General features: G+C 43.5%; 1 protein-coding gene across 4 annotated transcripts in view; it reads right to left on the reverse strand.

Annotated features, from left to right (window-relative positions):
• The window catches only part of LOC136828357 (copine-8-like), a 34,998-nt gene extending 23,433 nt beyond the window's left edge, over positions 1 to 11,565 (reverse strand). For 2 of the 4 annotated variants that reach the window (XM_067086301.1, XM_067086300.1), the window contains exons 1-2: positions 11,252 to 11,389; positions 6,789 to 6,873 (exon numbers count right to left, since the gene is read on the reverse strand). In XM_067086301.1, the coding sequence (XP_066942402.1) occupies positions 6,789 to 6,844 (56 nt within the window). In that variant the 5' untranslated portion in view covers positions 6,845 to 6,873; positions 11,252 to 11,389. Of the gene's footprint in view, positions 1 to 6,788; positions 6,874 to 11,251; positions 11,390 to 11,415 lie in introns of those variants that run through there. The other 2 variants (XM_067086299.1, XM_067086298.1) reach the window with 2 other exon arrangements.
• Positions 11,566 to 12,682: the final 1,117 nt, after the last annotated feature.

Here is a 12,682-nt window from a genome sequence, read left to right on the forward strand (position 1 = left end):
TTAATGAGACAAAAGCAACAAGCAGAATTTACTATGTAGGGGTCTAAATGTTAGCAAATCCTTGCAAAAACCTGAAGAACTATACACAAGGCATAGCAAAAAAGATGATATTTTAATGATAAAATAAAGTTTGTTCATACTTACCTGGCAGATATATATACAGCTGTATTTCTCCGAAATCCGACAGAATTTCAAAACTTGCGGCACACGCAGTGGGCCAGGTGGTTAGTACTCATTCCCGCGCTGGGTGGCGGAATCAGGAACCATTCCCATTTTCTATTCAGATTTTCTAGTGCCACTGTCTCCTGAGGGGAGGTGGGTGGGCACTATAATTATATATATCTGCCAGGTAAGTATGAACAAACTTTATTTTATCATTAAAATATCATTTTGTTCATGAAACTTACCTGTCAGATATATATATAGCTGAATCCCACCATTGGAGGTGGGTAGAGACAGAATAGGATTTAGGAAACAAATAGATGTAGGCGATTGACGCCTTGGTTCCTTACCTGTTAGCATAGCTGACTTCGAGGTTACTGTCACCCAAGCCTGCTTCTGCTTTACTAGATTCTCCAGCAAGGTAGGGACCTATAAAGCTGGTGAGATCTAGATGACCTGTCCACGGGGGCGAGACCACAATGGGACTAGATCATATGACCATACTGAGAGGGAAAAGAGCAACAACCAACCACCTGACCGAGCCTAACTAAGCCATTGAACCTAATATAGGCTAAAGATTGGGACGTCCACATCGGTGGCCACCCAACAACCGAGAATACAAAAACCAAGATTAAAAAAAAATACCACCTAACCCCTAAAGGATAGGATGAGTATTGCCCTCTTCTCCCAACATTGTGTCTGCGGAAACGTATGGTCCCAGCGAAGAACAGTCTTCAAAAGTTGACTTCACATCTCGTAAGTAATGCGAGCGAAAAACTGAATTACTCCGCCAGAAGGTGGTACCCAGAAGATCGTTAGAGAGACATATTCTTCTGGAAAGCCACCGAAGTCGCGATGGCTCTCACTTCGTGAGCTTTCACTTTAAGAAGCCTCATGTCCTCTTCTTGGCAGGAAGAATGAGCCTCTTTGATGGTACTTCTTAAAAAGAATGACAGAGCATTCTTGGACATAGGTAAGTCAGGTCTTCTAACCGAACACCACAGATTGTCCGACGGGCCTCGGCTTTCTTTCGTCCTGGCTAAGTAGAATTTGAGAGCCCTGACAGGGCACAAGACTCTCTCTGATTCTTGTCCAAGAATCTCCGTCAAACCTTTGATTTCAAACGTCTTGGGCCACGGGTTTGAAGGATTTTCATTTTGGCAAGAAAAAAAAATGGACTTAGGGAGCAAACAGCATTAGGACCCTAAAGCCAATGTGCTTGCTAATAGCCTGAACTTCACTAACCCTCTTCGCCGTCGCCAGAGAGGTTAGGAAAATTGCCTTTCTAGTCACGTTCTTGAGAGAAGCAGAAGACATAGGTTCAAAAGGACTTGACATAAGAAATTTTAGGACCACATCTAGGTTCCAAGGAGGAGTCATGGGCCTAGGAACCTTAACAGTTTCAAAGGATCTCAAGAGATCGTGGAGATCCTTGTTGTCGGCTAAGTCAAGGCCCCTGTGTCGGAAGACTGCCGACAGCATACTTTTATAGCCTTTAATGGTAGAGACTGCCAGTTTTTCTTTCTCCCTGAGATGTAGAAGGAAGTCCGCTATTTGAGGCACAGAGGTCGTGGTCGAGAAATCCGCTGCTCTTGCACCATCTCCTAAAATTGGCCCACTTCGATTGATAGACTGAATTAGAAGAGGGTCGTCTGGCACTGGCGATAGCCTTTGCCACTGCTCTCGAAAACCCCCTCGCTCTTGCCAACTTCGAGATAGTCTGAATGCAGTTAGACTCAGAGCGGGGAGGTTTTTGTGGAATCTTAGGAAATGGGGCTGCCTGAGAAGATCTACTCTCAGGGGGAGTGTCCTTGGGAAGTCCACAAGGAAGGTCATGACCTCTGTGAACCAATCCGCTGCTGGCCAAAAGGGGGCTATTAAAGTCATCCTTGTTCCTTCCGACGCTGAGAATTTCCTGATCACTTCTCCCAGGATCTTGAAGGGAGGAAAAGCGTAAAGATCTAGGCCTTTCCAGTCCCAGAGGAGGGCATCTACTGCTAAGGCTCCCGGATCTAAGACAGGGGAGCAATAAAGAGGAAGCCTCTTTGTTCTGGACGTCGCAAAGAGGTCTACTAGGGGACGTCCCCATAACTTCCACAGATCCAGACACACCTCCTCGTGAAGGGTCCATTCTGTCGGCAGAAGTTGATGCTGCCGACTGAGAAGGTCCGCACGGATATTCTCTACGCCCGCGATGAACCTTGTGAGAATCGTGATCCCCCGAGCATGAGTCCAAAGCAGGATCTCCTTTGCCAAGTTGAACAGGGAACGGGAGCGAGTACCCCCCTGCTTCTTGAGGTAAGCTAAGGCTGTGGTGTTGTCGGAATTCACCTGAACAACTCGGCCTGACACACGATCCTCGAAGAATTGGAGGGCTAGATGGATAGCTCCTAATTCTTTGAGATTGATGTGCCAGGACACCTGTTCCCCCTCCAGGTGCCTGACACTTCTTCCCCTCTAGTGTTGCTCCCCATCCTTCCCTGGACGCGCCGGAAAACAACACTAGGTCGGGGCTCTGAAGACGTAGGGAAACGCCTCCTGCCAGTAACAAGGGGGAGCCACCACCTCAGGTGAGTCTTGACAGACGGAAAGATCTTCAAGGTCTCTTCCAGGTCCTCCTTGTTCATCCAGTTCTCCGCTAGGAAAAACTGGAGCGGCCTGAGATGAAGTCTTCCCAGGGAAACAAACTTCTCCAGCGAGGAAATGGTCCCCAGCAAACTCATCCATTCCTCACCGAGCATGTTTCCTTCCCAGGAGAGACGAAACTTTTTCCAAGCAATGTTGTTGACGTTCTAGGGATGGATACGCTCGAAAAGCCACTGAATCCATCTGAATCCCCAGATAGACGATGGACTGAGTCGGGATCAGATGGGACTTTTCTTTGTTGACTAGAAGTCCCAGGGACTTCGTCAACTCCAATGTCGAATTTAGGTCCTCCAGACACTGAGCTTGGGAAGAAGCTCAATGAGCCAATCATCTAGGTAAAGCGAAAACGCGATCCCCGCCAAGTGAAGCCACCTCGCCACATTTCTCATGATCACTGTGAATACCATGGGAGCTGTGCTGAGACCAAAGCAAAGAGCTCGGAATTGGAAGACTCTTCCCCCCAGTACAAACCTCAGGTACTGTCTTGACTGAGGATGTATGGGAACGTGGAAGTAAGCATCTTGTAAGTCCAGAGAGACCATCCAATCTCCTGGTCTTAGCGCTCCGAGAACAGACTGTGACGTTTCCATCTTGAACTTCTCTTTGACAATGAAGAGGTTCAGTCTGCTTACGTCCAGTACAGGTCTCCACCCACCCGACTGTTTCGGGACTAAGAACAGTCGGTTGTAGAACCCTGGAGAGGATAGATCCTGAACTGGCTCCACAGCTCTTTTTACGAGCATCTGCTCCAAAAGATCTAAAAGGATCTGTTGTTTTTCCCAATGGTAGGAGGGCGACAGATCCTTGGGTGACGCATGGGGGTGGCGAATCGAAAGGGGATCTTGTAGCCTTTCTCTAGAACTTCGACGGACCAAGAGTCCGCCCCCTTTCGCTCTCCAGGCTCCCCGCAAATGAAAGTAGCCTGGCTCCCACAGGTGTCTGGAGGAGTTGATGATCACTTTTGCCCCTGGGCTTCGATGGGGCTGCTCCTCTGGAAAAACCTCTCCCTCGTGGAGTCGATTTCGAGGAAGAAGCTCCTCCACGAAAGGGCTGTTTCTTCTTGGAGGAAAGAACTGACGAAGACGTAGAAGGGACTGAAGGACGTCTAGACGAATGGGCCAGTAGGTCCTGCGTTGCCTTCTCCTTAAGACTGGAAGCAAGATCCTTGATTAAAGGCTGGGGGAAGAGATGGCTCGACAAAGGGGCAAACAATAATTCAGCCCTTTGTGACGGCGAAACTGACTTGGAGGTGAAATTGCAGTACAAGGCCCTCTTCTTCAAAAGACCTGTACAAAAATGGGAGGCCAGTTCCTCAGAGCCATCCCTGACGGCCTTATCCATGCAATTCAAAACACTGGATAGCTCCCCCAGGCTGATCGAGTCGGGGCTTCTAAGCTTGAGATCTAAAGCACCCAAGCACCAGTCTAAGAAGTTGAAAACTTCCATAGAACGGAAGAGTCCCTTCAGATGATGGTCGGTCTCGGACATAGTCCACGAAACCTTAGCAGTCGACAGCAGGGACCTCCTGGAAGCGTCGACAAGGCTGGCGAAGTCTCCTTGAGACGAAGAAGGAACTCGAGAACCGACGTCCTCACCTGTCTCATACCACATGCCCGCCTTACCGCAAAGCTTAGAAGGAGGAAGGGCAAAAGAAGTCTTGCCTTGCGTCTTCCGTTCCTCCATCCAGGCGTTAACCTTCTTGAAGGCCTTCTTCGTAGCCAGTGAAGAAGTCATCTTCACAAACCCCGGCGTTCTCCTCGCTTTGGAAGAGGCAAGCTGCGAAGGAGGAGAGAGAGGAGCCGAGGGTTTAAACTTATCGCCGAATAAGTCCTTAAGAAGGCCGGTTAACACCTGGTAGTCGGAAGACGAGGAAGCAGAAGGTTGATCAAAACCCGCAGGCTCAGAATCGCCAGAGACTTCTCCTTCATGAAAGGGCGAACCACGAGAATCACAAACAGCTTTCGGGGAACGAAGGCCTTGAGGTCCGATACGGAAGAGGGATCTACTTTTCCCTGCAGGATCAGAATGCTCTGGAGCGTCCCGGCGAGCGACTAAAGAGGCGTCCTGGCGAGCGTCCTGGCGAGCGTCCTGAAGAGCATCCGATCGGGAGCCCAACCTAGCGTCATGCTGAGCGTCCTGCCGAACGTCCTGTGCAGCAGCGAGAGAAGCGTCCTGACGAGCAGCTAATGAAGAGTCCTGGATAGCTGCTTGCGAGGCGTCGTGATGATGACGAGAGTCACGAAAAGGAACTCGTGAGCTGTGAGGACGACAAGGCGAAGAAGCAGGAGATGGAGACGAAGAAAAAGGAGCAGGAGACGGGGACTTCCTGGACTTCTTAATGGGAAGCCTCAAGTCCTTACGACGACGCGGTTCTGATTCCTTCTCGGCCAGAAGAGAGGCCAACTGACGCTGCATATCTCGTAAGATACTCTTGGAAGGAGAGGTCTCATATCCAGGAGAGAGGAGAGCCTACGGGAAGAAGAGGGGCGAGGGGCGCCTTCTTCTTCCTCACAGGAGCAAGAACAGCTCTCTCCTTAGAGCGACTGGGGCGCTCGCAAACGTCCTCCTCTGACGACGTCACGGGTCCTCTTCTGTGGCGGGAAAGCTTCAAAATCCCGCACAGACGGAGAAAAAACTGGCGTGAAGCGTCATCTCTAAAGCTCCTCTTCAGTGGGCGAGAGTCCTTGCGAGAATTCCAACCCCTACGAGGAGGACGCCTCGGAGGGACGAAAAAGCAGTCCTTATGATACGAGCGAGCACGATCCTTGGCAGCCTGGGAAGTGACAACAGGAACTGCCGAAGGGACGTCAGATCGGTGGGAAGCCCCGTAACCCTCTTACGGCTTTCGACATGCCTTCTCCCTGAGTCCTGGGAGTCTGACAGAGGTCCAGGCCTAGAAGCATTATGGGGCCGATCTGACGCCCCCACCACGACACTAGGGGAACACTACACTGCACAGCACTTTGAAGCGAAGACACTTTGTTTTCTGGAGCACGGATGGTGTTCATGATCTCCGTCAGGCCAAACCCCCACGCAGACACAACCTCAGGGCCCGAAGGCAAAACCACAGGGACAGGTACAACAATGTCTACATTGGGGTTATCAGGTGAAGAAATAGAACCCTGACTCTTACACACACTCCTGGAGGAAGACCTCCTGATCCTGTCACGCTCTAACTTACGAACATAGGAATCATACAATTTCCAGCTCGCATCAGACAAAGGCTCACACTCTTTGCAGCGATCATTGATCAAACATACATGCCCCCTACACCTCATGCAAACCGAGTGAGGGTCTGCCAAAGCCTTCCGGTAGCCTCACCTTGCACTCACTCACACAACATACTCAAAAGCTAGCAGAACTAGTACCAGACATCATTCAAGAGCAGTCAAAAGCAAAATCATAAACAGTCCACAAAAAGCGTATGCCAATCCACAAGCCAAAGTCAAAAAACCAAAAGTCAATAGAATACTCAAGTGGAAAACTATGCAAGTTAACGAAATCCAGAGGCGGAGGTACTGTAAACAGATGTTAACAGTACCGGCGACAGAGAAAATCTGAATAGAAAATGGGAATGGTTCGATTCCGCCACCCAGCGACGGGAATGAGTACTAACCACCTGGCCACACTGCGTGTGCCGCAAGTTTTGAAATTCTGTCGGATTTCGGAGAAATACAGCTGTATATATATCTGACAGGTAAGTTTCATGAACAAATAGTAATGTAGACACAAATGAGGGATCAGATCATAACTGGTGGAAAAAAATTGGCACCCTAAGCAACCCAGAGGAACTTTCATCAAAACTTCACTGGAGAAGTGTGATACCTGCTTCTAAAACATCCAAACAATATTCAGTAATAACAACAATAATAACAATAATATATTTTTCTTCATAAATCTTTCAAATACTGTTTGACACATTATTTTCATTCATAAACCTTTTCTAGTAAGCTTATAAATAAATAGGCTACTGTACTCACCTACAAGAAACTGTAATCTCAACTAAAGATGTTGGCATCAAGGCAGAGCCAGCCATGATTCTGAAATGTACTTAGATGTGCCGCTCTGAAAAATACAGTGCCAAAAATTTAAATAATGTTAATACTTTATATACAAGTTTACTTATAAAGAACTCATTTTCTTATGTTGATAAAATAAGAAAATTCCAAAATTCAAAGTCCCTTCTTGTCAACAGAGATAAAACACGTCCTGGGATTACTTTAATTACATTACATTTTCATTTCACAATTATCTGCAATTTTATCCAATTGAATTTTTATTACCATCATTATTTGTTTTCTATGATTTCAAAGAATATTTTATCATCCATACTGTACATTTTGAGAGAAAATTAAATATGAGAAACTAAATTACCAAATGAATGTCATTCAATGTAAAGGATCTTATTTTCTTTGTAATCGAGATTTTCTACCTCCGATGATCAAGCCCAAATTACCCCTCCATATCTGCATCATAAACTTTAACCTAATACAGGCAGTCCCCAGGTTACAACGGGTCCGGCTTACGACGTTCCAAGGTTACAACACTTTTCAAATATATTCATCAGAAATTATTTCCTGGTTTACAACGCATGTTCCAGGGTTACGAAGCATCGTACACCAATCCGACGGAAGAAATATGGCTCCAAATTGGCAGAATAATTAAAATTTTGAGTTTTTTTGACGAAAAACTCAATAAAAATGCAGTTTACATCGCTTTCAATACACCCAGAGCATTAAAAGTAAGGTTTTCTTAGGATTTTTGACGATTTTTCTGGTTTACAACGATTTTCAGCTTATGACGTGGTGTAGGAGCGGAACCCCCTTCGTAAGCCGGGGACCACCTGTACTTTTCAGTACGACCTGGGAATACAGCGAGATATCCAACTTCCCTGGGGCTATTGGAAGTTAGGTTAATTTACGATCACTGTAAGTGTGGTTTTCTTGTTGTAATTGAAGATTCTGATCAATACTGAAATTGGTGAGGGTGGAGGGCAGTCCTGAAAGCACTGCCCTTGGCAGGTGGATCACATCATTCCAGGTTAATTAAGATTAAGGAAGGTTAAAGTTAGGATGTAGGAAATACTTGTTGAAGCATGGTTTGTCATGTATTTTGAAGGATTCTTGCATTTTCCCAACCGAAAAACTATGGGTTTTAGTTGAAAATCAGTGGTGCAAGTTACTTTTCAACCTATAAAAAGATACAGTACAGCAAAAATACCTGTAGTATAAGCGATGTCTAATTTAGCAAATTTTAAGATTTTTCTCTTATAAAGCAAAACGTTGTAAATGTTAACTAACCTAGTTTGCAATTATGGTTGGTTTAGTAATGATTCATGCTCCAGACTCTTGTCTATAACCATATTTTGGATTGTTGTTATCCAACAGTGTGCTATGGCATCAGAGGTTATTTACATATGCTTATGGTGACACCAGCACTGGAAAGTTTCCAGAAGTTAAACCAGGCTTTCAGCATCAGCCATAAGTTTGCAATCTTGGTCTGCATGTAGAGGCTGTTCTAAATTGCATTACTGGTTTTTTTTAATAAATATTGCAATGTTCTAACTCTAGGGTGTTTAGACTCCATGAACTGTCCTGAGTATGAATATTATTGTGCATTCATGAAAAACTTGGATGTGGGCAGACTCTGAAAACACTTGGCCCTCTTAGAGGACAAAAGATTTTGAAGGTGGAACAGCCTATGCTATGCTTTTAATTATGGTTTTGAATGTTTTCACAACTCTGAAAGGGATAGTTTTACAGTGTTTGGTGTTGTGGTTCTGAAAACAACTACACATTAAAAAAAATTATAGTCTACAAATCTTGACTGCGTAATACATGTACTTGCCTAGTCAGCACCAAATCTGTCATCTTAAATGGTCAAATGATGATAATTTTGCCATTTTTTCATAGGGAATATAGTGAGGAAGTGAATATGAAGTTATGCATTTATTAGTAAAAAATATGAAGGCTTGCAATGTTATTATTTTGAAACTGTTTTTTCCATAAGATTTTGGGCATCTGTCACAACTAGGAGGTGACTGGCACCTAAAGCATACATGTTATTCATGAGCTTTTTGTTTTTGTTATGTAATATTTCCACAGCTTTCTTATGAGCTTTTTGTTTTTGTTATGCAATACTTGCACAGCTTTCTCAACTATTCAAAACTTCATAAATTCTTATCCTAAAGCACCAAGATCTTTTCAGACTTTGGCCACTTTTCACAAAAGTTTTTTTAGTTAAACTATGGCCATCTTGTGTAAGAATGTTGATGAGATCTTGTGTAAGAATCTAGATGTAAAATGCCTTTTAATCCACCTGAAAGTAAGGAAAATCTTTCTCCTGATTAATGCCTTTCATTCACAGGGTAAACCTGGGCTGAAAGTTAATTATAGAGACTGAAAGTTGAACATGAGGAAAAAATTAAAGAAAATACTATTGGCAATGCTAAAGGGCTGTGACTGAAAGTGCCCCCTTCACAGCTAAGACTTGCTGTGGAAGGTTAGGATGAAATGAACGTAAGTACATCACTCTCATGATTTACGGTGCTTTCGGCCAGGTTAGGAAAGGGGGGAGGGTATTCCAGAGGAGGGCTGTCCCCCCCCCCCCGGCTGAGTTCGACTCTCCAGCCGGCTAATGAAGAGTTAGAGGAATTTATTTCTGGTAATGGAAATTCATTTCTCGCTATAATGTGGTTCAGATTCCACAATAAGCTATAGGCCCCTTCAGCTCTTCGTTGGGTGAGTCGATAGAGCTGCAGACTGTCACTTGATGGGCCGGAGTTCAATTCCCCGGCCGGCTGATGAAGAGTTAGAGGAATGTATTTCAGGTGATAGAAATTAATTTTTCGCTATAATGTGCTTCAGATTCCACAATAAGCTGTAGGTCCCATTGCTAAGTAACCAATTGGTTCTTAGCCACGTTAAACAAGTCTAATCCTTCGGGCCAGCCCTAGGAGAGCTGTTAATCAGCTCAGTGGTCTGGTAAAACTAAGGTATACTTAACTTTTTTTTTGTAGGTCCCGTAGCTAAGTAACCAACTGGTTCTTAGCCACGTTAAATAAGTCTAATCCTTTGGGCCAGCCCTAGGAGAGCTGTTAATCAGCTCAGTGGTCTGGTAAAACTAGGGTATACTTAAATTTTTTCCCCCCTCCCCCAACCAGTTCCCTACCAGATAATGACTTGGTGCCATACATAAGACTAGACTAAGTTAGTACAGTATACATCTCTTTATTTTACTCAGACTTTTATAGTGCTCTGGGTCAGGTTAGAAGGATCCAGATACCAAAGCCATCCCACAATCTGGGTAGGACAAGGACTTGCCACCCTATGTTAAGTTAGGTTGACAAAGGATAGATTACGATCCATCCCGGTGACTGTCATTGTTAGTCATTGGCCAGATGCCTAAAATATATATTCTCTCAATCAACTGTCCTGTGATTTTGCGATTCCAACCTTTGCGACAGCACTGCACTTGTTTCTGCTTCACCAAGCTGAAAACTCAAGTTTCCCACAGTGATCCCTATAATTGTTGGATATACAGTTGGGGGGGAGGGGGGAGAGTTTACAAAAATCCAGTGGTTTGCATCCAAATGATGATTATAAATGCATAAAACACTACACAGCCACTTAATTAATCATAATGTTTCAGTGTCTGGTTATGAATTGAAATATCATTGTAATACCCTTAATTTCGAAAATATTTGTTGACATTTGTAAATTATGGTTCTACATCGTAGTTCAATGGATTCTGACAAGTTGTCATTCATTGCTTTGGAAAAGGTTGTCATTCTAACAAAAAGACTAACAGGTGCAAAAGTAGAAAACCTTTGTATTCATATCATATTAGGCTGGGGACAGGGGCACAAAAGTAACAACAAATATGCTTGGTCTGCACTTTTGCTATGATTTATTCACCTTAGTTGGGTTAGGCAAGGTTAGGGGACAGGCCAGGCACCTAATCCGATGGGACATGGGAGCCTATGATAGAAAATACCCTAAGAAGCATTCCTAGATTGTATTTCATGAGTGCGTGTCATTTAACCTAACTCATGTTGTTGGGAGGGGTGGTGGTTAGATAAGACCCAGTGTCTTGGGTTAGGTTTGGATCCAAACCAATAACTTACCTATAGCCCCACCACCACCCAAAACCTAGGGTTTAACCCTTTAAGGCCCCAAATTAAATTACTGTCAGACTTCAGTGGGAAAGCCTGTGTCGTAATGGATTAACCATCCACTTCTGACGGGAATTTGTCACATATGTCAAGATCGTATCGTAAACCATACGAAAAAATACATTTGGCATTCATACTTAGTGACCCTGCCTCCTGTACCGGGTAGGTTTAAAAGTAACCTTTACGCTGCCAACTTAAAACATGATTATACTCACGACCTGCTTCAACGTGGCCTTGTTACTGTAAATATTAACTGAATATAAACTTTACCTAACATACGCGGCGATAAACATAGATCACAGATGTCTACTTCAACAGCTGATAATGTTTACTTGTTAGCCTCTATTTTCGCCACTTGTACACAATAATCTCGTTTTCCTGTTCAGTCTACAGCTAATTAAGCTAAACAATGTACTGAATAGACGTTTATTTACCGTTCTTTATGCTAATGTTTTTTTTGGTGAAGTAAAACCTTTCGCAAAGCTAAGGAGCGAGCTTCGGCTGGCAAGTGGCAAGACTAAATTACTTGGTTGGCCCATTCCCATAGGATAAGTGCTTATGCAACCAATACTAGAATACGAAACAATACTGATTTTTCGGAAACCTTGAGAATTTCAAGACCATTCCGTGTAAGTGAATAAGAAAGATGTTCGAATTCAGTCTCCCTGCGATTAAAAGTCGCTCGAGTTTAATTTTCTTAAATTGATGGGCGTGGCTGGGACACGATTCCACATTTCGGACACTTCTTAGTAATGTGGTTCACATGACCTTCCAAGAAACATCACTGTTTTCTTTCGATTATCATGGCGCACAAATGCTCTCGTGAACGGTGAATCAATAGAGGCAATACAGAACGAGTATGGTTACTTAGTAAGTGAATGTGAGAGAAATTAAATAAAGAATTCGATTGAGAATTCCAAGGAACTTATTACTCACCTTTCATTACCTCATAACCTCATTAAGAGCATCTTTTTTCCGCGAGCGCGAGCGCGCGCGGCGGAAAAACGATACTATTAATGAGGTAATGAAAGGTGACTAATGAGTCGCTGGAAATTCTCAGTCAAATGCTTTACTTAATTTCTGTCATGTTCACTTACCAAGTGAATACACACACACACACACACACACACACACACACACACACACACACACATATATATATATATATATATATATATATATATATATATATATATATATATATATATATATATATATATATATATATATATATATATTAGTGTGTATATATAAATAAACCTTCTCTGTAAAATTAATAATACATGCAGCCTATATTTTGGAAGATTTTTTGCACGGGATGTTCATTCCAGCAATTAACGCTATGAACGAATCAGTAATCATTTCCATTTTTTTCTTTCTGGTGTCCTTCTGGATTAGGAATGAAACTTAAATTTGCTGTTGATTCTTAAAAAAAGACCACAAATGTTTTAACTAGATCAGTTTTTACTTTTGACAAGAGAGCAATACATTCAAATGTATTGAAATTTGTAACTAAAACAGGTTTTGACATAGGAAAAACCTGTTCTCCTCAAGGTTACCAGTCGTGCTCCATGATGACTAGGCTAGTATCAAAGAAATATTTTTCTAGCCTGGTCTTGTAGCCGGGTATTGTGTCACAATAAAAACGCTATGACACGTGATAGGGTATAATGGATTCAAAGATAAGAGGGCACTTTCCCT

Source organism: Macrobrachium rosenbergii, chromosome 42, assembly GCF_040412425.1.
Source record: "Macrobrachium rosenbergii isolate ZJJX-2024 chromosome 42, ASM4041242v1, whole genome shotgun sequence".
Taxonomy (NCBI): Eukaryota; Metazoa; Arthropoda; class Malacostraca; order Decapoda; family Palaemonidae; genus Macrobrachium; species Macrobrachium rosenbergii.